Here is a 25,302-nt window from a genome sequence, read left to right as displayed (position 1 = left end):
AGCTATTATTGTCATTCATACTAGCGTTTCCCCTTCCACATGCAAGCCTGACATCAGTAAACGAAAATAAAGCCTTCAGACTTATAGGAAAAAATAATCAAAGGTTCGCGTCCCGCTTTTATTTATGAGGCACCAGCGTAGTACAGTGCCGGGTCGAGCATTCATAAGCCGCGCGGTACATTTATATATATTGCGCTGCCCGACCGTAGCTTGTCATGGTGTTCTTCGTAATACTCGCGCGTAACAACGGAACGAGAAACTGTGATCACTCCAAGCTTTAATAACCGACTCTTTTTTTTATTTACTCTCTCTCGCCAAGCATTTTGAACCACGACGGCACTTTTATATTCTGATTCCCGGCCTTGTTTCCTCGTCATGTGATAGTTTGTTCCCAGAATTCGCTTTTCATGATATAGAACGAAGAACTTTTAAGCTGTACATATTTTTTTTACGGTGAGAACAGGCCGACGGAAGTCTTATCAAATTATATTCTGTCATATTACTTGTTTGTTCGTAGTATTTGCGTTTCGTGGTAAAGAACGAGGAAAATTTAATCCCTTCACAGTTATTATTCTCTTGACTGCGGATTTCCTATAAGAAGATCCCACCAAGCTACAGGAGTGGAGCAACAAGTGGCTTCTACAATTCAGTGAAGAAAAATGTAAAGTCATATACCTTGGGAGGGGAAATCCAGCATACTAATACCACATAGGAACACTCCACTATCCACCACAGAGGCAGAGAAAGACCTGAGACTGTATGTTACCAGGCTACCAATGAAGGCGAAATCCGTGTCAATCGCGGCGAACGGGTTAAGGCGAGAACAGGCAGATTTATCAAATTATATTCTGTCATATGGTTGTTTGTTCGCAGTATTCGCGTTTCTTGGTATAGAACGAGGAACTTAAATCTCTTCATAATCTTAAATCTCTTCATAATCTTTACGTTGAGAACAAAATGTCAACCTGCTCTCGCAACACACCGCAGCAAAGTTAAATTATATTCTGTTTCCCGGCATTGCTTATTTGTTCGTATATTCGCGTTTCGTGGTATAGAACGAGGGACTTTTAATCCTTTAACGCTTTTCACGGTGAGAACAGGCAGACGAAAGGCTTAACAAATTATATTCTGTCATATAGTTGTTTTTTTCGCAGTATTCGCGTTTCGTGGTATAGAACGAAAAACTTTTATCTCTTCACAATTTATACAGTGAAAACAGGCTGACGAAAGGCTTATCAACACGCCGCAGCAAAGTTAAATTATACTCTGATTTCCAGCCATGCTCCCTAGTCATATGCTTGTTTGTTCGCAGTATTTGGATTTCATAGCAGAAAACGAGGAACTTTTCATCCCCTCACAATATTTACGTCGAGAAGAGGGAGACGAAAGGCTGGACGAAGAGGAAGCCTGCTCTCGCAACAAGCCGCTAAAACAAAAATGAGAAATTGGAAATAAAAATATATAACGCAGTACTAAAAATATGTAAGTGTAATAATAGCCAACTCTCTTCTGCGGGTATACTTTCAAAGCGAAATTAGGAAGCAGACAAACACTAGACATAAAAAAATCCGGAACTTGAAAATAAAATTGTCAAAAGAAACGCCAGTAAATGAATGACATGTAATACTCTCTCTCGTGCTGGGTTTTGTTAGTGTATTAGTTAATTAGTCAAAATAGTGAAGGTCGGCCAAAATTTGAAGAAAAAAAATGGAAATAAAAAGTGTGTGTCTTGAAAGTCATGCTGCTAAAAAAATAAAATACAAGATTAATTGTTACCAAAAAAGAGTATGAGGACCAGTAAAATATAACGACACATGGTAAAACTGTTCCGGTGTAGCTTACTGATGCAAATGTATTAAACAAGCAAACTGACGAGGCAGATTAAGAAGTAAAGAAAATAACAACAACAACAACAACAACAATAAACACAACAACAACAACAACAACAACAACAACAACAACAAACACCACAACAACAACAACAACAACAACAACAACAACAACAACAACAACTAACAATAACAATAACAATAACAACAACAACGAAATGAAAAAAATACTTCCCGCCATTTGCCGCGCATAAAAAAAATTATACTTGCTGAAAAAATATCAGACATCAAAATATATAAAAAAAAAAATGCAATACTGCCGCGCTATCCTTTCCAAGTATATATTTAAGTAAGCGGAAAAAGTGGGAGGGCTGTTAATAGACTAGATGAAAATTTGAACTAATAAAATACGCCTAAAAAATAACAGGCCTTTTCAAAGCGAATATTAATATCAAACGTAATAAAGATGAAGTACAGTGCTGCCGTGGTAGTCGTTGTACACGTATGATATATTCAGTAAACGAAAGTCACGCGAAACCATATTCATTTATTAAACACACAGTTACGTAAATTTCTATCGCGTATCCCGTGTCCCGGCAGTCTATTCCTAATGGTTTTGTGTAATGTTTGCTTGAAATATTGACACAACGGTTAATGGTCACTCCAACGTTTTGCAGCACACAAGTAATATACATAGTGTTGCCCTGCTGTCTGTACCTGGCATGTAATTATGTTCGATGTGTTAAGTTGATGCAAAAACTGTATCGTTCCACACCTTCCAACGTCAGGCCTTTGCGAAAGCTTGGAGTGATAGCCAACCAGCCATCCTTCTGTTACCATCAAACGCGAGTACCGCGAACCACTGACAGAAAGACGAGATGGTGATCGAGGCGCCGGGGAACAGAAAATGTGCCTGTGTGCTGTATGTATTCATAAGAGCTGGCGAGGCTTTGTGCGGCATTAACACGGAATAGTATATGGACGAGAACAACCTTCATTTATTTTTTTCCTGGAAATATGAATATGAATTTAGCTTTTACCGATGCCAGGCTTAGGTACACACCGAGGCGTAATAAGTGTAGTGACTAACAGGAAAAAGGAAATGCCAATAATATTGATAATAAAAATAAGAAGAAGAAGAAGAAGAAGAAGAAGAAGAAGAAGAAGAAGAAGAAAAAGAAGAAGAAGAGTAATAACAACAACAACAACAACAACAACAACAACAACAACAACAACAACAACAACAACAACAACAACAGCAACAACAACAACAACAACAACAGTAATAATTATGAACGATAAATACAGTTGTTCTCAGGTCACAGAACGGCATGATGAAGTAAACAATGATAAACTGAATATTCAATTAGCAATGAATAACAACGAGATGAAGTGACAACATTTATTAGTGGTTTCATAAACATTCCCATTTTATGAGGAACACGCAACTTAAAAACCATAAAATGTAGCCCAAGGAAACTATCGATTATCAGTAAGCTAAAAACAGATCGTATGACCGCTCACCACACGCATTATACTGGCATTCACGCACTATCTCAACCCACTGCAAGTCAGAATATATATTAGTAACCAATGTAGCGAATGTGCTGTCGATGTTCGCTTCGTTCACGGATAATTTCGGTGTAGAAGGGCACGTACATAACGACAGCATGCAGCAACAACGTATAACGAAGCAGATGACGTAAGAAGATAGAGTAACGCACCTGAGGGTTAATGTCGATTTTTTTTTTTTTTTTCTTATGAGGCTTTTTCTTTTTTTTTTTTTTTCTTTTTTTTTTTTTTAGATTTCATGAACTCGTCTCGGGTTTCCATCTGTCTGCATAATGAGGTGGTCGTTCTCAGGTGGCCATTAATGAGAAAGTGTAGCTCACACCGCCTCCACGCCGGCTTTAGGGCATCCTGAGCTTTTTTTTGTTTTTTACTTGCGGTGGAAGACAAGGGTTTGGAGACAGGAAAAGGAGCGGGGACAGAGGCAAGACAGGGACACTAAGCAGGAGTTGTGATGGGATGGAGGCGGAGGCAAGGAGAGGAACCTGTAATAATGGAAGGAGGTGAGGCGGCGGACTATAGGTGGAAACAGGAAGAGGAGCAGGGACGGAGGAAGGAAAGAAACAGACAAAGACGAAAAGCAGGAGTGTAGAGGTGCTAGGGGTAGGGGTAAGAAGAAGAAGCTGAAATGATGGAAGGAGTTGCGGCAGCGGACGAGGGTTAGAGACAGGAATAGGAGCAGGGACAGAGGATGGAAAGAAACAGACAAGGACAAGAGGCAGGGATGGAAATGGGCTTAAGACAGGGGGAAGGAGAGGTAGCTGAAACGGTGGAAGGAGTTATGGTGGCGAACAAGGGTTGGAGACAGGAATAGGAGCAGGGACGGAGGAAGGAAAGAAACAGACAAGGACAAGTGGCAGGGATGGAAATGGGCTTAAGGCAGGGGGAAGGAGAGGTAGCTGAAACGGTGGAAGGAGTTATGGTGGCCGACAAGGGTTGGAGGCAGGGAAAGGAGCAGGAACTGAGACAAGAAAGAAAGAGACGGGGACAAGAGGCAGGGACGGTGGCGGGCTGGAAGTCGAGGCAAGAAAAAGAAACTGAAATGATGGAAAGTGTTGAGGCGGCGGACAAGGATTGCAAGCAAGTACAGAAAATGAGGAGCTAAGACAGTCACGGAAACGGGAATACACTCAGGAGGGACTTAAGAAAACAGGCAGCGAGGACTGGAGGAGTTTGTCTGACCCGGTGTACGAGGAGCACGAAGTGAAGGAAGTGAAGGAGGAGGAGAAGAGGAGCGATCTAAGTCAGTCAGGCCTAAAGGCGCGGTGTCTCGTCTCAAATGATCTTGTATTCACTCTTCTCGACTTGAGTCTGTAAATCCAGAGCTGCTACGCCTCGAGGGTAGCGCACGCTCACACACACGCACACAAGGAAAAATACAATGTTTTCACTTAACTTTCAGATAATTAGTTTATTTTGTTTTCTAATATGTCTGTTTATTGCTTTCCTCTGTAGTTGAGCATGACTCCTCGCTCCAGTGTTCATAGAGACAAATACACGTTAACTCTTCGAGCCTCCTCACGGCCCACAAAAGCAATCAACTGGTACAGTCGACGCAGCAAAGAAAAGCCGTGCGCGTGCTGGTGACAGCCTGCAAACAGGGAAAATACGTATCGACAGTAATAACAATATAAGGCGGCCTGTGTTGTCTGCAGGCTCGTGACAGCTCCAAAAGAGAAAAAAAGATAAGGCTAATAGAAGTGATGAAAATATAAATATGCGACATCATAACACTGCACGTATTAATAGTCATGGCATGAAATGTCACAAGGGAAGAAAATAAATAAACAATTTAAAAGTCAAAAGATGTATATGTCAAAATCCATGTAAGTGACAACAGTGATAAAAATAAACATCAGAAAGATAGATATTTATCATTAGATTTTTTCATTAAATGTGGAACACATTAAAATAAACATGAAGCAGCGGAATATTATGACCAAGAAAATTATCCATGAAACACATAAATACATGCCAGCCAAGGGGAATAACAACAATACATATACGCGTACAGCAGATTACATTACATTAAATTACATTATATTACATAAAAATTACATTCAGTTACAATAAACATTAAAAACAGAAATATGTCATAGCAGACCCCTTTATAAATTATAGGGATTCTGCCGTCAGACGGAAGCACCGCTCTATTAATTGCCGCCCACAGGCACAAAAAGTGCAATGAGATTTTTCCTTTCATCATTAGCGACCTATAATGGTTTGCTATTGCCCGGCAAATTAGTAACACAGCTGCCTAATCAGGATATTACATAAAAAGGTTTGAATTAAAGAAACTAATTAATTATTTTTATGAAAAGTTTTACGGTGGATCAGTTGCATAAATCTGAAAAAAAAAAAACTTTGCTCTCTGAAAATATTTTAATATAATTTCTTGAATAGAGAGACTCACGTATAAAAAAAATATTTAAGGACCCCATTTTAACATTTTATGAAGGACAAAATATGAAACTCCAGCGCCCTCGCCTCAAAACAGAGAACTGACAGCTGGAAAGTAGAAAAAGCTCTCGAAAAAAAGTTTATGACTGTGAAAGGGCGCACTAAACACACACACACACACACACACACACACACACACACACACACACACACACACACACACACACACACACACACACACACACACACACACACATATTAAACGAGAAAATCAAAGGGAAATTCATGAAAGGGACAGCATATAAATTGAAAATAACATCGAAAAGTTACGTAAACACACCGGACCAAAGACACTATAATATATACATGTCATAACCAACCCACGAAGCCTCTAAAAAAAATGTTACGTAACGTCGCGCCGGAGTTGTGATTTATGTAAATGTCATCAGGACGGAGTGGCGCCATCTGTATCGTATTCCTGTTTGTGTGTTCCTTGCGTTATTGATTGTAAAAGATAACGAAGTATCTCTCTCTCTCTCTCTCTCTCTCTCTCTCTCTCTCTCTCTCTCTCTCTCTCTCTCTCTCTCTCTCTCTCTCTCTCTCTCTCTCTCTCTCTCTCTCTCTCTCTCTCTCTCTCTCTCTCTCTCTCTCTCTCTCTCTCTCTCTCTCTCTCTCTCTCCTTTTTCCCTTTCCTTCCCCTTCTCATTCTTATCCTATCCCTCCCTTGCTCTCTTCTTCCCCTCCTTCATTCCTTTCCTCCTTCATTAATCATTGATAGTTTCCCTTCTCCCTCGTCACAGCCCACTCTCCCTCCCTCCCTCTCCCCCTCCATCCATCATTTCCCATCTTCCTTTCCCTCTCGCTCACACCACTATTCGCCTCACGTGACCTCCCATCATGGACTTTTTTTTTATTCACGTCTCGTCCGGGAAGCCTCTGCAAGGTCCTAAAAAGGCGCCCCTCTCACAGTTCGTCTCGGAAACTCTCTTGTGTTCGAAGATAATATTAGTTTCATCATTTCTTTCCTTGTAATGACCTTCAAGCCCTCCAAACCTCTGTGTCCTCTCCAGAAGCCTCTAAAAAGACGTCCCCCTTTCACCTTTTCTCGAGAACACTTTTGTACTCGAAAATAATATTAGTTTCATTATTTCTTGCCTCGTGTCGACCTCCAAGCCCGCCAAACCTTTCTCTCCTTCCCACTAGCCCCTGATGAAACAAGGAAGAGAGAGGAGAAAGGAGATGGGGAAAGGAAACAGGTAGAGGGGACGAATATAAGACTAGGATGACGTGAAAGGATGCTAAATGAAAAGAGATAAGAATAGAAAGATAAAAGAAATTCTTGGTCATCGAGGCTACCAATGTCAAGATTGAAATATAGATAGATTTACATAGAAAATCAGACCACACAGACCCCAAAGTCCAGACTAGGTGGTTTGTCCTTAAAAATAAGTGATTCTACATTGATCAGATGGCTCCAAAACTTTGCATTTCACTCTAGTTAACATTAAGTTGAAGGAAGTCTCGGTCGAGCTTGTTTTTAAAGAAGTCAATCGTGTTACACTGGACCACTGATGGTGGGAGCTTATTCCATTCTCGCACTACAACGTCGGTGAAGAAAAATTTGGTGCAGTCTGAATTGTTTTGTGCCATTGTTCCTCGTTCGCAAAGTGTCATCGATCGTAAACAATTTTGATTTGTCCACATTCGTGAATCCATTACATATTTTAAAACATTCGATCAGTTTTCCTCGGAGGTGACGCATTTCAAGAGAAAACATGTTAAGAGAGGAAAGCCTCTCTTCGTAGGATTTGTTGCGCAAGGAAGGGATAATTTTTGTTGCTCGACGCTGAACACCTTCTAGTTTAGCAATGTCCTTTGCATGGTGAGGAGACCAAAACTGTACCGCATATTCCAAGTGGGGTCTGACTAAACTATTGTAGAGCGGAAGTATTACATCTTTATTATTGAATAAAAAGTTTCTTTTAATGAAGCCCAACATTCTGTTCGCTTTATTTTCTGCATCGATGCATTGCTGTGAGAATTTGAGGTTTGACGCGATTTTGACACCCAGGTCCTTGACGCATTGAACGCCTTTGAGTTGGACGCCGCGCATTTCGTAATCGAACTTCTTATTTCCTGTTCCAACATGACAAAGAGAAAAAGAACACGGGAAAAGCGAAACACGAGAGAAAGAGAAAAGAAAGCAAATACAAGAGAAAGATAAGTTCAAAAGAACGTATAAACGGAAGAACGTTTAAAAAGAAGACTCGTAAGAAGAAAAAGTGACAGGTGTTTATAAGGAAAAAGTAAGCTGAGGGAGAAAGCAAGATGAAATTCGCAAGAAGGGCAGCCATATGGAAGGAAAGGGAAAGAAACGACGGTGAAGAAAATGGTGAGAATACGAGAAAAAAAAAATGGCCAGAGCGTCTGCTGAGAGAGGGAAATTATGTTGAATATGCACGCGTGAAAATGAAATTCATAGATTCTTTTGGAACGACGCAGCAGAGGAGAAAAAAAGCGTGAAAAGGATGAAGAGAGGAGGAGGAGGAGGAGCAGGAGCAGAAGGAGGAGGGGGAGAAACAGGAGGATTAGGCGGAAGCGGGAGAAGAAGAGGAAGAGGAAAGGGAAGAGGGAGTGGAGGCGGTGGTGATGGTGGTGATGGTGGTGGTGGTGGTGGTGGTGGTGGTGATGGTGGTGATGGTTGGTGATGGTGGTGATGGTGGTGATGGTGGTGGTGGTGGTAAGAAAACAAAGAAGAAAAATAAGAGAGGAAGAAGAAAGGGGACGTAAAAGGGACAAATGAAGGAGATGAGGAAAGAGAAGGGAAAGAAAGAGTAAAGGATAAAGGAGGAGGAGGAGGAGGAGGAGGAGGAAGAGAAAGAGAAAAGAAGAGAGAATATGGGCTGGAAGATTGCCGAATATACATTTTTTTTCGTTATTAATATCCGGTTGATTTTCGGTTGTGAGAGCCGACCACCACCTGCAATAATCTTTCTCTTTCTTTCATATACGTCGTGGATTCTTGATGAACTCTTTCCTTTGGTTGTCCATGCCATTGCCCTTTTAAACACACTGATAGATAGATATTCAAACAGACAGACACACTAACATATAAAGAAACAGAGAGACATATAAGCCTACGTATACACAGCACACAGACAATCACAATAAAGGCGGGGATTATATACGAAAAAAACAGCTCCTCCTTAACGCTTTTCCCTAATATCTTGTCCGTAATAATCCCTTTCCCTCGTCCTCTTTTTCGTTCACCCATTGCCCGCCGTCAGTCTCTTTTCTTTACCAACATTCTCCTTCCTTACCCTTATCCTCCCTTTATCCCCTTTTCCCTAACCCCTTCCTCCCTCCTCTTTTACTCTTTACAGCTTTGTTCTAATACTTTAAATCCAGCTGACTGTTCTTTTTGATCTCGCTTACGGATTTCTTGTTTAATAATCCTGTCAGTTTGCCGGGCGATATTTGTTTTAATCGTCTATCTTATAATATTAAAAAAAATCAAGCCCACTTACCTGAGTACATGCCTGAATTCTTCTTCCCCGACATCATAAGGCCGGTAGGCCTCGGCAAGAGGCCGGCTTTGACTGCAGAGGCAGTGTATCTAACCCCACCCCAATATCTATTGTCCTCCAATATATCTAGTCTCTATTTTGAATGTGACAATTGTATTATTTGATTACATGATGGCACTTTCACCACATGACTGCACCAAGCCCTCCCTCCATCATATACCCTATTAGTAAACCAATTTTTGTTTATAATTGTCCTGTTCTGAACCCGTTTACTACGTGTCCTACCCGGTTCTTTACAGTCAAAAACCTTATGAATGTCTCCCTTATTTATTAAAGCCCCTTCATTATTTTATAAACCTCAGTTCTCCACCGCTCACCTTCCCCCTTTCTAGAAGAATTGTTTTTTTGTTGTTTGAGTTTTTCCTTGTATTTTTCAACCCCTCCCCTGATTCATTTAGTCATCCTCCTCTGCACGATTCCTTAACATTCTAACATCCATTATATAGGGTGAATAGAAGGTGAACCGCATAGTCAAGATGAACTCTAACTAATGCTAGAATAGTTTGAGGAGAAAATTGCTTCTGCTGTTCTGCGCCTGTTCGTAAAACCTGAAATAATTACTATATTAGCTCGAGCTCGATTTCTAGCTGCTGTGCCTTGGAGATCAGAGCTCACTAAGACCCCCCCCACCCTCCTCTCCCCAGATGAGATATTAGGAGATGTCATTTAAGCAGTAGTTATGTGTGGGGTTTTCCCCTACTATACTGCACTGCACTTCCTTCCAACTCCATCCATCATTGCCATTTATCCGTCATATAATCTATAATATTGAGTTCATTGAGAATAGAATCCTGATCTGATCCGACTCAATTACTCTACCGATCTTGGTATCATCTGCAAATTTACTAACATCACTACATCTATAATCATCGTTTCCTTAATCTTTTCTCCCTACCATTTCAAGCTCGTTATGTCCCGTATACTCTGCAATGTTATCATGTTTCTTGACACATACGATTTCGTTAGGTAAAGCATTCCATTCGCTTATCGTTCGGTTTGTGAGGGAACCTGATTTTATTTTCATGTACTCGCCCACTTTATTTAAATTGTTGGTATATGCTGCGTGCGCGTTATCTTGTCTGTTTGTGTCTGTTTGGCCATGTGTATGTCTCTCTGTTTGAATATTTCTGCATTTGTCTGTCTGTCTGTCTGTCTGTGTCTGTCTGTCTGTCTGTTTGTCCATGTGTATGTCTCTCTATTTGAATATTTCTGCATCTGTGTGTCTGTCGGTCTCACACTCTCGCCCTTTTCCCTGCAGGTTCGCCCACACGAGTCCATATCGAGATGTACATTCGAAGCTTCGGATCCATAAACCCGATTCAGATGGTGAGTAAGATCCATGTACTTGTGTGTGTGTGTGTGTGTGTGTGTGTGTGTGTGTGTGTGTGTGTGTGTGTGTGTGTGTGTGTGTGTGTGTGTGCTCCATTTTATTCATTCTAATTTCATTCCGACAAAAGCTATTTTTGGCAGTTTTAAATTCCCGTTCCACGAAAGTAATTATTGGACTCTGCAAATAACACGAATAAAAACACTCCAAATAAACTTCAATACCTCCCAATGATTCTTTTAATGAAGAATTCTGTTAGTTGTTTGGTGGTGTAAATGTATCTTGTTAGCATGCTGAAGGAAGGAAACACACCAAGATGGGGGTGGGGGGGGGGGTGGGGGGGGTATATTGGAGGGCGGAAAGGACGGAGGATATTGGCGTGTTTGTCTCGAATCTGCGTCTGCTCAATCTAGTGCAAAATTTGACCATAAAAAAAAAAAACGAAGATTCAGCAAAGCAACGAAATAAAGTGTTACCTTTTCTTGATATTGGGTGTGTGTTTGCGTGATTATAACATTATCTACCGCCATCATATAAACAAACTCAGCCACAAAATATACTTGCAAAAAAATCAGTAGAAGAAAAGACATGCATTTACGAGTATTAGTAAAAAAAAAAATCAAACTATAATATGACAACGTATCAGTTTCATTTCTAAGCGTTAATGGAACAGTATTTAAATAAACCAGTTCGACCAATAAGGAGAAGTATTCCGAACAAGATGATATAGCCAGATGATTATAGATAAAATGCAATATATCCGAAAATCTGAATAATCGATAAGAATATATAGGTCGGTATTATAAGACACTTTCGCTTCTCACATTAACTATTACTAAAGGTCAAAGAGGGAATCAATCAGGTTCTAATGAGTGTTTCTTTAGGTTCATGGTACAGAAGAAGGGTCATACTACCACCAGGGTCATAAAAACTACTTCTGGAAATGCTCAAAACTACTACGGAAGCCTTGTCAAATATGTGTTCTTGGGCGGCGAAATGTCTTGTAATACGACCACAAGACACCCCAGTAACAATGTATGATCTCTTGAATATGAAAAAGAGAAAATGATGCTGTATAGATTAGTAAGCCATGTCAGTGAAATTAGACAATACAATGATAAGCGTACAAAAACACCTATATTTGCATCGCTACATTAACAATCGTATAACATGGGACAACTTACAACATTCATAAATGCCTGTTCTATAACAAGGCAAGGCGAAATGTTTAGTAATGCGGCTTTATGTCTAATCATCCTCGCAAGTGGCCCGTACCTACATGTGGGCTCACTGGCCGTAGGCACTGTCATGAGGGCTATGTTCTCATGCTTCCCAAAAACAAACACTTCTTCATCTACCTCAACTCCCTCATTCTTCGTCTGTCACGTGGTATCTTGACTTTCTGTTATTTCTGTTACTATAATAAAAAAAAATAGCAAATCAAATCATAGAGGGAAAAACATGCATAGCGGAGCAGCGGGGAGGAAAGGAGTGGCAGCGATGGAAAGAGCTCATTATTATACGGGCAATGACTATCTTGCTCTTTACTCGTCCTCGTAGCATATGATTAATATAATGATGCAGAAAAAATTGGGAAAATATATATATGGTGTGTTTGTTTCCTGCATCATGGGAGCCGCCACACCGGTGAGGAATTAAAAGATGGTTGGTTATGTCCGTAGACTTTCTTCACATCGTTGTTAAGTAACCCTTCACCGAAAAAATATTGTTTATGGAAGGATTGGCACTCTGGTGGAAATATTGCTGAGAAAAATGTCCTGGTGTGTCTGTTGTTGGTACATGTGGCAGACGATCTCCCGAGACGTTATGTTGTTGAACTGCATGTAAACATTTTGTATATAACACCGACTTCCATAGGGCTGGTTGGAACTTCGCTTAACAAATCACTATTACTACTTCTATAAAAGTTATATAGTTAATAGTAATAATAATAATAATGATAATAATAATAATAATAATAATAATAATAATAATAATAATAATAATAATATTTTCTCAACCGGAAGCATACATGAACTTAATACTGATATTGCTTGTGTTATTATCATTATGAGCATCAATGTCACCTCACCAGCATAGTGTAGCAATACGTACCCAAAGCATTGTCCCTGAAGCCTTCGTAGTGTATGATGCACGTGCGCACTCTCTCTCTCTCTCTCTCTCTCTCTCTCTCTCTCTCTCTCTCTCTCTCTCTCTCTCTCTCTCTCTCTCTCTCTCTCTCTCTCTCTCTCTCTCTCTCTCTCTCTCTCTCTCTCTCTCTCTCTCTCTCTCTCTCTCTCTCTCTCTCTCTCTCTCTCTCTCTCTCTCTCTCTCTCTCTCTCTCTCTCTCTCTCTCATTAATCAAGTAGACAGATACACGGATTCTAATGTAAAGTACTATTTAACATCCCTAATATGATGACCACTTAAATCAACACCTGTCATATGAAGAAATCTAGGACCTCAGAACCTCATAGGAAGACAATAATGAATGCAGAGTAACAGAGTAAGAATTAAGGAGATCGAGAAGGATGAAGTCAGTGAGGTATACGAAAATCATGGAATATATAAAAGCGCAGAATAATAAATTGCTCATGGAAAGTATTATCATTATTGAGATCCATGAAAGGGCGACAATAATGGTAATATTAATAAGGAAACCGAGGAAAAGTGTGTGAGGAATATTAAAATTATAAAAAAAAAAGTTTCGTCCCAGAGAAATAAATGCACAGAGATGTCAGCTGCATCTCTGCGGGAAAATTCGGCGAAATGAGGAAGGTAAATAGAAAATCGGTACGCGAACTCTAGGATGACTATGTACAGATAGGAGATTAACCGATTGTATGCAAATTGTCAACGAACCTGTGCACATAAGCGCTGGTTTTCTCGTTGATTAAAATAGCAATACATAAAAGGTATTAGGAACAAAAACAGTTATGTATAAAAAAGAGGAAAAGTCAGTATAGAGTATCGAACTGAATTCCACTTTCCACTTTATCCACACGACAACTGCGAGTCATGAAACACACGTGAAATTAAACTCGACCCGGAAAGAGTTCCTGGAGCCGGAGATCGAACCCGTGACCGGCCAGATGGGAAACCACTCCTCAAACCAGTCGGCCAAAGAGGTACCCGCTTTGCTGAGTGAGTTTGGGAGGCTTTCTGAATCGTCACTACAAAAAAAAGGAAAAGAGTGAGTGAGGAATACTAAACTCGTAAAAATATAATGTCCCAGAGGGAGAAAAATATCACGGAAATGTCAACTGCAGGACTGCGGCAAATCAAAGCAAAACCGTGAAGGTAAAGAAAAAAGTTATGGCACGAGATTGGAAGGAAGGTGACGTGTACGCAAGCTCCAAAAACTATCGGCGCCTTTTCTATACTAACCATTTTGATACAGGCGACGATAGATGCTGGGACGTGGGAGCGCGGCGCGTCACAAGTCAAGCGTACATTTCCGAAAGCCGCCGTTCACCCCGAGCCCCGATACTTTTTGGAGCAGGTGTACAGATGTGAGATTTAACGCTTTTATCAGAGCCGCAGAGAGGATTTGCTTCCGTCCTGAATAGAATAATAAACGTGCAGCATTTTGTCTGTTTAATGACATGCATTGAAATTAAAATCGCTTCCCCCGAATTGAATCGCGTGTGTGTTAATAGTTTTGGTCAGGCGGCCACGCATGTTGGTATAATTAATATTCCTGTAATTGTTGTTGTTGTTGTTGTTGTTGTTGTTTTTGTTGTTTTTATTATTATTATTATTATTATTATTATTATTATTATTATTATTATTATTATTATTATTATTATTATTATTATTATTATTATTGTTATTATTAGAATAGCAGAAAAAGGAAGATAATTATTGAGGTCGTACGTATGTTTGTTGTTACGGCTTGCACAAGACAGAACAAAAGGTAAAACAAAAAATATATATAAGGTAACACTCATAACTTTCTGACACCGCAAAGAAAGATTGAAAAAGAAAGATAAATATTAGTTTTACACATCTGGTTATTGTTGCTGTTTGTACAAGACAGAAAAAAAAACATAAACCAAAAAATGCATATAAAAGAAACCCTCAAAACATGCTGACCCTGCAAGGTAAAACAGAAAAAGGAAGAGAATTATTAACTTCACACTTCTCTTTCCTGTTGGTGCTTCCTCGCGTGATCCTTGCAATCCCTCTAATCAGCCAGCCTTCCCAGAACTCGCTCAGGAGACTCGCTGAAGTTAATTGTCAAGTTGAGCGGCTAAACGGAGGCTCGTCAATCTAACAGCCGGCGATGATTGGTTACACAGCTCTTGCCTTTCTCTTGATGTAGTGCATGGCGGGGTAATCATGCGTGGCAATCACCTCCCGTCAGCAGCATCTATCTCTTCAGCTCTTTCTCCTCTCTCCTCTCTCCATCAGCGCCTTGGCCTCGTTATTCAGGACATGCAATACGAAAAAATTGCCCATGTTGTCACCATCATTTTCCCTCCTTTTCTCTTTTCTTCTTCACCTATCTTCCTTTCTTCTCTCCTCTCGTCCTTTCTTCTCTCCTTTCACGCTAGTCATGATCATGTTTCTCCTTGCTTTTCTCATTTCGTCTTTAGCCCCCCCCCCCCCGGCGTAGGCTCTTCTTGATTGATTGAATTTGCTCCCTTCATCTCTCCTTTCTCTTACTCCTGCCATGTCTTTTCTCTCCTTTAGTTTCTGCCATCTTCCCCGTCTCCTCTCTTCCTTCGTTCATGTCATCTTCCCCATCTCCTCTCCTTTAGCCTGTCATCTCTACTCCACTTTGTCTCCTGCCATCTCTACTCTCTTCTTTATGGTCTGTCAGTAATTATTATTCTCCTCGTTTCTCACCTCCATTTCCTCCTCCTCCTCCTCCTCCTCCGGTAAACCTCCTGCACCTGAGCCCTTTCCGCCACCAGCTTTTGGGTTTAATCCGTCAAAGTCATTGTGTTATTCCCCCGGCTCAGGGTCCCTTTAGCCGCTATTACGCTAGTGTACGTGGAAGGATTGAGTCCATCCACTGAAGGGTTGGCCAATCTAGTCTGCGTTGTGCTGTATTGTGTTGTGCTGTGTTGAGATGTATTGTAACTCTGCTGTGTTGTGTTGTGTTGTGTTTATTTATTTATTTATTTATTTTTACAGCAGAGGAGTCAGTTCAAGGGCATAAAAAAAGGTAACAAATGTGAAAAAAAGCCCGCTAATCACTGCTCCAATAAAGAGTGAGAGGAGTGGCCGAATGATAGGTCAATTTCAGGAGGAGAGGTGTCCTGCTGTTATTGTTATGTGATGTGCTGTGTTTGTGCTGTTTTATATTCATGGTACAGCAGGCAGACCAAAGGAAAAACAATTCTTAATTCGTCCACGATTTGCTGCTCCCAGAACAAGAAGACAGTCTTGGCTAGAGGGTTGTCTTCGTACATCCTCGTGGAAGAAGGAAACGGAGGAGAGTATAAGCGGTTCCAGAATCCAATATTTTTTTCTTCTTGACCCATTAAGTGTTTGGGTCGTGCTTCTCATCATTTGACTTGACTCAGGCAAACTCACTAAATAGAACTTCAACATAGTATCAATTTGACTTAAGAGGAAAAATATATAAAAAACGTGTGGCGTCCTGCAGTCCATCTTCCGCTCAAAGACCCAGTGCGGCAAGTTGAGGACAGACACGAACTGTTCATTCACAAGAGCGGAGGAGAGAGACGTGCGTGGACATAAAACTTTATTAAAGCGACTAATTAGCATTCAGATGAAAAGCACAAACCCAGAATATTCAGCACACACACACACACACACACACACACACACACACACACACACACACACACACACACACACACACACGCACACGTACACACGCACACCTCTTCATTACCCTCTGAGCCTTTACCTTCGGCCTCCTACTTAATTATTCCTCCTCGCCCCCTGTGCCTCGTCAACCTCCTTTAGCACCTACTTCCCGTCTTCCTCGCCGCCGTTCATCTCACCTCATTCACTCCTATTTCTAGCGCTCCCTCCTCCCTCCCTCCCGTTCGCCTTCCTCCACACCCTTCCCGCCGTCCTCCCCTCTTCGACCATGGTTCCTAATTTCATATGCATAAGACTCCTCCTCCACTTCCTCCTCCTCCTCCTCCTCCTTTTCATCATCATCATTCATCATCATTATCATCTTCATCTACCTGTTCTACCCCTCCACTATACCACTCCTCTATCTTTTCCTCTCTCCTCCTTCCCCTCTTCTTCCACATCTCTCCCCACTCCCCCCCTTTTCTTCTTCTTCTTCTTATTATTATTATTATTATTCCTATTTTCTTCTTCTTCTTCTTCTTCTTCTTCTTCTTCTTCTTCTTCATTGTCGTCGTCGTCGTCGTCTTTCTCCTCTTATCCCCCCTCCTCCTCCTCCTCCTCCTCCTCCTCCTCCTCCTCATCCTCTTGACATTGTAATTTCCACTGCCTTATTTACATGTTAGCTAAATGGCATACACAAGGTTAGTTTGCAGCTGTTGACGCCGTGAAACAAAATTATTTAGTCCGTCTATTGGCCCACGTAATAGAGTAGCACTGCCCCCCGCCCGCCCCCCCCACTCCCACCCACCCCATCCTTGACGCGGCATCCTCCCCCTCGTAGACAAAATTTAATTACCTATCAGAACTCGTTGGCCGTAACGAGTCTAATCGGATCTGGCAGCGCTTTTTTGTGTTCGCTTGTGTGTGCTCGTGTCGGCGACGAAGGAGAAGGACTATGCTTGTTTGACATAATAACCCTCAATCAATAGTGCAAAGTACAGGGATTGTAGGTTGTACTGAAAATGGAAAAAAATAAAGATTCAGTGCCATAAATGTAAAGAAAAAAGGATGGTGAGTCAAATTAAGTTCTTTTGCACTCATTCTTATAGAAGGACAACCGAATCAGTCTCTGGCAGTAGCCTATACACTAAAGAGCACAGGAGACAGCGGCAGAACAGTGCTGGTGTCTTAACCCCTTGACTGCGGATTTCCTACAGTCAGACCTCACCAAGCTGCTGGAATGGAGCAAAAAGTGGCTATTATAATTCACTGTAGAAAAATATAAAGTCCTGCATCTTGGGAGGGGATATCCAGCACACCAATACCACATAGGAAACACTCCACTATCCATCACAGAGGCAGAGAAAGACTTGGGCCTATACTATGTTACCAGGCTACCAGGGAGGGCCAAATCCGTGCCAATCGCTGCGGACGGGTTAATGAACAAGTGGAGACGTAAATATTCTCAAGGCAAGAGAGTTATAGCAGTGATACGCTCCGGGTGAGAGGGAACAAGACAACCCTTCTCAAGGAATCAAAATCATAAAGAGTAAAGGAATATATAACCTCAAAGTTAAAAACATCTAAAGCAGTGTTGTGAGCCGCATGAAGGAAACTACTCAAGGAATCGTAAACAAGGAAGTGCAAACAACCAACAATCTTTGGAGATGTCCCTTGATCAATTTACTGACCCCTCCCCCCCACCCCCGCCGAGCCAAATATCAGAACTGTAATTGAGTGGTTCATGCTTGTTATCCTGACAACCCACTCCCGCCATCTGTGCTGAGATTAATGGCCTAATGATCTGAGCGGCAGCATCGTAGGCAGTGTGAAGGGAACCAGACAGTCCTCCAGGAATTCGCTTCATATTCTCCGAGCAGCAAAGCATTAATCAGAGTTCCATCTTATCTCCAACACCAGAGATAGCCAGGCCAATGTGTCTTATGTATCACTGTCATTTTTCAGAGTGATTCATCTCATCGCTCCGGCTTCCTGCGCCCTTCAGTGTGTGTGTGTGTGTGTTTTCTGCCCAATTACGTTCATTAGTCCGAGGTGATCATCCGTGCTCGCGTTGGGAGGTTACTGTATCTGAGGACTTGAAATACCGTTGATCAAAACATGTTTATTAGTTTGGCGCTGAATATTCATTTGTTTGTTTTTCTGTAACGCACCAGCGATATCTCGTTGCTGATCTATAGCACGGTCATTGATATACAAGTATTTCAATGGGCTTTGAGGATACAGCGGTGGCATTGGGAGGCGTATGAGGAAATAAATTAAACTGTCGGGGTCACTTTTATTAGGTCAGGGGAACAGAAAAAAAGGGGAAAGAAAACTGCACTGATCTTCATAAATTAGTCCTACGAATTTGATCACTTTTTAGTCATGTCGATCGTCACGGGTGAGAAGGCACGCAACCCCATGATTGTTGTATTTATAGCTGGGAATTCGCCCTGAGCTATAATAATAAGTGCTCACCTTCATTCGTATTGTGAGAGCCAGTACGTTATTGAAACTTATTTATTGCACTCCATTATTAGTTGTCACACGACCGATTGACAATACCAGTTGTGTGCCTCCCTCCCTCTGGCACCTATTCATCTATTTTTTTTATTTTTTTATTAAAGACTGGTAACTTTTAATTCCTATAGTAACTCAAACAGTCGTCTATTCCTACCCACACTGCGAAGAACCTAAGCTTGGTGTGAGTGATGTCAGCAGCAATGTATGAAGTCACCATTATAGCCAAACAGTACATAAGGTATTGTGACCAAGGAGTCTGAGTACCGTACGGATCCTCTAGACTCCGCTCTGGCCAAGATAGGAATGCTTGTTTGCACGGCCTTGAGACTTTCCGAACACGGAGTCGATTACTCTCTCTCTCTCTCTCTCTCTCTCTCTCTCTCTCTCTCTCTCTGTTGGGGTTTCCTGTTAAATTTTGCACGTCAAGATTTTGTAGCTGAAATATTCTAGGAAATACTCCGAAAAAGGCTTCATCCGATTTCGTAAGCATGACTGTACGTGTGTGAATACGGATTCATTATATTCGTGCTTATGGTAGTACGTACGTTTGGTTCCTACAGGCTACACGGTGGACCTGTTCCTGTGTACTCATTATATACGTTCTTATGGTAGTTTCATATGTATTTGTGGTTATTCTGTGTGGTCTCTTTAGGACTACATGGTGGACCTGTAGGCTACCTGCGGCAGCGGTGGCTGCGCACTGGCTGGAGCTTTGGTTCCTCAACGTGTGTGTAAGGACCTATTATCTACATGCTTATGGTAGTTTCATACATATTTATGGTTATTCTGTGTATTTCTTGCAGGACTACACGGTGGACCTGTACCTGCGGCAGCGGTGGCTGGAGCTTCGGTTCCTCAACAACTCCCTCACACGACCCGTGGACCTCAATGACCCGGTGCTGGTCAAGATGCTGTGGAAACCTGAGGTGTACTTCCCCAACGCCAAGGAGTCCGACTTTCAGTACGTGACTGTGCCCAACGTGATGCTGAGGATCCACCCCGATGGGACCATCCTCTACATCCTCAGGTGAGCCCCAGGACAGGTTAATTACCCCCTGTGTTTGAGGATCCACCCCGACGGGACCATCCTCAGGTTTGCAAGTAGCAAACATGCACTACATTTAGATATTACATAGTCATTAAATGTTAGGGCCTGGTTACCATTGAAAGGGGCTTCATTACCATTTAAGATGGGCTGAGTTGCCATTGAAGGAAGTTAGGTTATTTAAATGAAGGGGATTGTTACCACTAATGAGGCTACCCCACAATTTAGGTGTGGCTGCAGTATTAAATGGTTGTTTAAGGGTTCTTGGTTAATGGGTCTCTAAAAGATTCCTTAGTTTAGGTAGGTACACACCAGAGCAGCACAATAACATAATGCAGGCCTTTGCTCACCAGATTTTCTAACCTGGTCAGGCCACTCCCACCTGTCAGCACTAGACAAGCCAGGAGGGAACATGTGGAGGGAAACATCATTGCCTTTGCTCTATCCCCCCTCCATTTGAAATGGCTTTTTATAGCCTCAGCAGAGTAAACTAAGATATCTTATTCTTGAGTTTTATTAATGCTGGTTTTCAGTATTACTGTCTACCTCTTAACACACAATGTGAGAATTGTGTGCTCGCCCATTTTATTTGTGCTGAACTTTTATTTGTAACACTTCCAAATTCAATAGTTATGCCTGTAAAATGTTCATTACATCATCAAAATACCCCTTACCCCGAAACTATTATTTAACAGTGCATTTCATCATCAGTTTAACCCATACTTTTTTTTTGTTTTGTTTTTTTTGTTTTGTTTTTGTTTAAGCCTTCCTACCTTTAATCTTTACCATCACCTGTCTGTTACTGCACACCCGTTTATTCCTACATACCCTACGTCTTCCTCCACCAGACTGAAGCTGACGTTTTCATGCATGATGGATCTCTCCAGCTACCCTTTGGACCACCAGACGTGCTACATCCAGATTGCCAGCTGTGAGTAGCTACTGTGATAAATCTGACAGTGTGTGGCTTCATTCAAGATCCGTCACCTATCATAAAAAAACTCTGTTGGGGAGTTTTGTTCTTTCTCAGTCACAGTAGTGTGGTTTTTAAAGTCAAGTAGCTCAATGTTTTTATTTCTGTACTAAGCCATTGCCTGAGGCCCACAACTATGATGTAAGGATAAAGGGGGCAAAAACAAGATCAGGGAGCCTATTCTCTGTGTACCCAGGTGTAAGATTTAGTGCCCTTTTGCTTTATTTGAAGCGTCCAAGCAACACTTCATTTACTACTATTTCATTGGTTTCGTAAACAGACCCCCCACCACTGTTCTGGACCTTTATCACTTTTCTGTATTATCAGTTGCCTTATTCTACAGGATTATTTTAACTCCTTTCTCCAGTCTCCTCACACCTTCTCCTCCTTAAAAATAAACTTTTACACCAGCACAGTCAGATGCAGCTCTTCCAATATGTTTTACCATGCCCCGGACCTTCATGCTAAAAGCCTTACTTTGTACTGCATGTTTGACACAGCCGGGTTAAGTACCTTATTTTTAAAAAATCAATTGGCTTTTAAAAATCATGGTAAATATGTTAACAATATAACCACTACCTCACTGTCTTCATTCTCCAGGCTCTGCCTCCTAACTGAGTCATTATAAATCCATTATGTTCCACCCTCTTGCTTTCTAATTCCTCTGCATGGTTTCCTAATGTCTTCCCTGCTCTTGCAGTTGTCAAAACAACACGAGAGCTGGAGCTGACTTGGTATGAAGACTCTCCCTTAAAGATGTATCGCCGGTTGAAGCTGCCTCAGTTTGAGATAAAAGAGATCAAGTCAGATGTGTGCAATCAGTCCTTCCATATTGGTGAGTAGGCCTGCATTTTTCTGTGAAGCTCAAGGTGACTGGGGCAGAATGCGCATGCTGGCCAGATGACCAGTCCACCAAAGTGGTACCCCACCCACAGAGTGAGTTTGGGAGGCTTTATGCATCAGGTGGGTTACTACACAGATTTCCTCTCCATCCTAGATTAATTTCTTGTGTGATTTTACTGATTACTCATCATTTATTTTCTATTAACTCATTGGCTATCCACCTTCTGTTACCCACCTGCTAGCCACCACTGTAACTGTATAACATGTACCGTATTACATTCTTTCAGCAGTGAATTTTTATTATTGCTATTTACATTTGACTTTCCATCAAATTGTCTGTATTATCTTCTAAAGCTACTTTATCATCAAGATGAAAGAGGAACCACAGGCAAAAATTTAACTGTTCATACACTGGCCATTCATTTCACTATTTTTATTACTAAAATATAATGTTTTCACACCCACACAATACTGCATATTTTCATTTCTACTTGTCACAGGAAACTACAGCTGCCTGCAAGCAGTGTTTGAGCTGCGGCGCAACATTGGGTACCACTTGGTGCAGTCGTACCTGCCCACGTCCCTCATTGTGGTGGTGTCGTGGGTCAGCTTCTGGCTGGACGTGGATGCCATCCCTTCCCGCGTCACTCTGGGTGTCACCACACTCCTCACAGTCTGCTCCGAGTCTACCTCCTTCAGGGACAAGATGCCAGCTGGTGAGTGTTCTCTCAGGAGGCTGAAGCTGGGAGGTGACAAAAAAGTGTGGATCTGAAATGCAATTGTGACTTCATTACTCGAGAAGTTACTCTAACAAACACAGAATCTGTTTGATAATAAAGGCTGCAACAAGCAGATCTTACTTATTGTTATGCTACCTGCCCTCCGAGCAGCCACACTTCGGGCAGACAGCGTCACACACCAGACAGTTGCGTAGGCTGTGAAAAGGAACACAAAACATCGTGTCGGGACACACACGCACTGACACTCCTGAGTTGGCAACACTACAGCACATCTCAATCGTAACACTCAGAGGCAGGGGAGGCAGGCGGGTAGGACACAACAAAGGCCAGAGGCTGGGTTTTCTTGCTTTAATGAACACCACAGTGTACATGACAAATTCACAGTAAAGCACAATCTCCAGGCACAGTAACACAAGGCACAAAAACTCCTCACAGGTCAGACAGGGGCACACGACACTCAGCTACTCGGTCCAATCCAGGGCCGGGCACAACACACGACTCTTGTCACTTGTCACTGTCCACGACACAGCCACAGACACACACTCTCATCACTGTTCACTACACAGGCACAACATTTCTCTTCACTCTCCAGTCCAGGGCACAAGAACACGGTCACTCCTCAGGGCAAGTCAGGGTTCAGGTCCTTGTTTGGCGGTGGCTGTGGGGTGACTGAGACTCACAGCTGCATACCTCTTCTTATACCACTTATACCCAGGTCCTTTATATATGACTGCACCATCTTGAACAGCCTGGGAGCTCTAATCAGATGAGCACTAAACATGCGCCAGTCATTATATTATGAGCTATTCACACCACTCGCAAACACATACACACATACAAACCCGCACATTCGTAGCTCTATAATGAGCAATAGCAGTTTGGCAGTTAGGGCATTCAGTATTCTTGCAGCAATGGCTCTGTTGCCTATTTGGACCTCCAGATGTCAGCTTTTAGACAGGACAAAGAAAGAAGATTAGAGATGTTAAAATGATCGTGATAAATGAGGAAAGTAGGAAATCATGTAGCAGGTAGAATGATGCTGAGACACTTGACTCGTGTGTAAATCAGCTATATAAGAATGTATATCAGTGTTGGTTAATATGTATCCCTCTAAACTCTTTGTGATTGTTTAATATCATACTAAATAGGAATGAGCCAGTTTTTTTTTTTTTTTTTTTTTTTTTTTTTTTATATAATTGGAACAGAGCGATCAGCATGTGCTTCAATCTAATCTATCAAGGCAGGGAGGAATAAACCAGTTTCTTAGTGTCATCATTACAAAACTGTCAGGCTCCCTCTGTTACAGTGTCTAGTGTCAAGAGAGAGAGGAACAAGCCAGTTTTCTGAGGCCACTACCACAGCTCCCTCTGTTTCAGTGTCGTACGTTAAAGCGCTGGACATCTGGATGGGTTCCTGCACAGCCTTTGTCTTCCTGGCTTTGGTGGAGTTTACTGTTGTGAACCACATTGCTCGCCACCACCGCAGGTTTCTGTTTTGGGGTTCTGTGTACTGGCGCTCCAGACTTGCCTCCAGCAGCCAGAACCAAAGCCTTCTGCAGTCCAAGCAAGGGATGCCTGGAGTCTCCTCCACCAAGTGTTCCAACATCGACTCTCTCTATACCTGTGCTCAAACTTCTTCCTTCGGAGGCCAGGATGATGCTAGCAAACAGTGCCATAAAAGATTGAACACTTTATCAATGATTGTAAGTTTTAAGATTTTTATCACGTGATTATATGGTGTTCTATTTTTTATGTGATGGAACTGAAGGGGAGTGCAGGTATTGTCACTTCTTGTTATGAGTCTTCTGTTATTTTATCTTGCATTAGACATTTTTATTAGTATATAGACTTTTATATTAGCGTATATTAGTGCATATTTAATGAGGAGATTTTCTATTCTCTTTTTCTATTGCTCTCTCGGTCCCACACGTCCTCTGCGTGTATCGAAACACACGAGAAATTAATCACAAGGAGAAGGTATTCCCCGGCTGCCTGGGCTGGGATTGAACCCGCGACCAGTGTGATGGGAGAGCCACTCCTTACCGAGTTGGCCAAAGAGGTACCCCCCTGGCTAAGTGGGTTATGGGAGGCTCGTTCATCAGGCATAGTCGCCGCACTACACATAGGCAAGAGTAGGTATAAGACAATGATGAAGTAAGTGAGGTGTTTGAGATTCTTAAGAGGTCAGTGATTAGAGCAGAGAAAGATGTAGTTTGATGTAAGGTGTGTGGAAGACAAAAGGAAAGAATTGTGTTAAGGACAGATGAGATAAAATAGGCGGTTGAAGTAGAATTTGAGTAGAAAAGGACTTAAAGAATAAGCTTTGATATAGAGAGATGTGCTCCAAGAGGTGAAAATGACGAGGGTAAGTATAGAGACTAAGGGATTGGTGAAAAGATTGGAGAGGGAAAGTGAAGGTAGAATATGGGGTTTGGTATGAAGATATCACCAGTAATATCTGGAGAACAAAAATCATTCAACTGCTGGGTTATAAATGTGGATCCTTACCACTCATTGATGGAACCACACCCTCTCCTGACAAGGCTGTGGCATGAACTATAATCAGAATGTAGATAAATATTCCTTATTCTGAGTAATTTTATTTTTTTACATTCAATTAGCTATCTAATCTTTTTTTCTGAAGTCAGTATTGATTGGAATGATGTGTATAGATTTCTGAACAAAT

At 41.7% G+C, this 25,302-nt stretch overlaps 1 protein-coding gene across 16 annotated transcripts in view; it reads left to right on the top strand.

Annotated features, from left to right (window-relative positions):
- The window catches only part of LOC127005836 (glycine receptor subunit alpha-4-like), a 148,683-nt gene that overhangs the window by 108,941 nt on the left and 14,440 nt on the right, over positions 1–25,302 (top strand). For all 16 annotated transcript variants that reach the window (XR_007758947.1, XR_007758950.1, XR_007758951.1 and 13 more), the window contains 6 exons: positions 10,644–10,711; positions 19,820–20,043; positions 20,910–20,992; positions 21,735–21,869; positions 22,378–22,593; positions 23,994–24,319. Coding sequence is in view for 10 of the 16 variants with exons in the window: in XM_050875017.1 (XP_050730974.1) it covers positions 10,644–10,711; positions 19,820–20,043; positions 20,910–20,992; positions 21,735–21,869; positions 22,378–22,593; positions 23,994–24,319 (1,052 nt within the window). In the remaining 6 variants the exon portion in view is untranslated. The remainder of the gene's footprint in view (positions 1–10,643; positions 10,712–19,819; positions 20,044–20,909; positions 20,993–21,734; positions 21,870–22,377; positions 22,594–23,993; positions 24,320–25,302) is intronic.

Source organism: Eriocheir sinensis, chromosome 31, assembly GCF_024679095.1.
Source record: "Eriocheir sinensis breed Jianghai 21 chromosome 31, ASM2467909v1, whole genome shotgun sequence".
Lineage (NCBI taxonomy): Eukaryota > Metazoa > Arthropoda > Malacostraca > Decapoda > Varunidae > Eriocheir > Eriocheir sinensis.
This window is presented reverse-complemented; position numbering and strand designations above follow the sequence as displayed.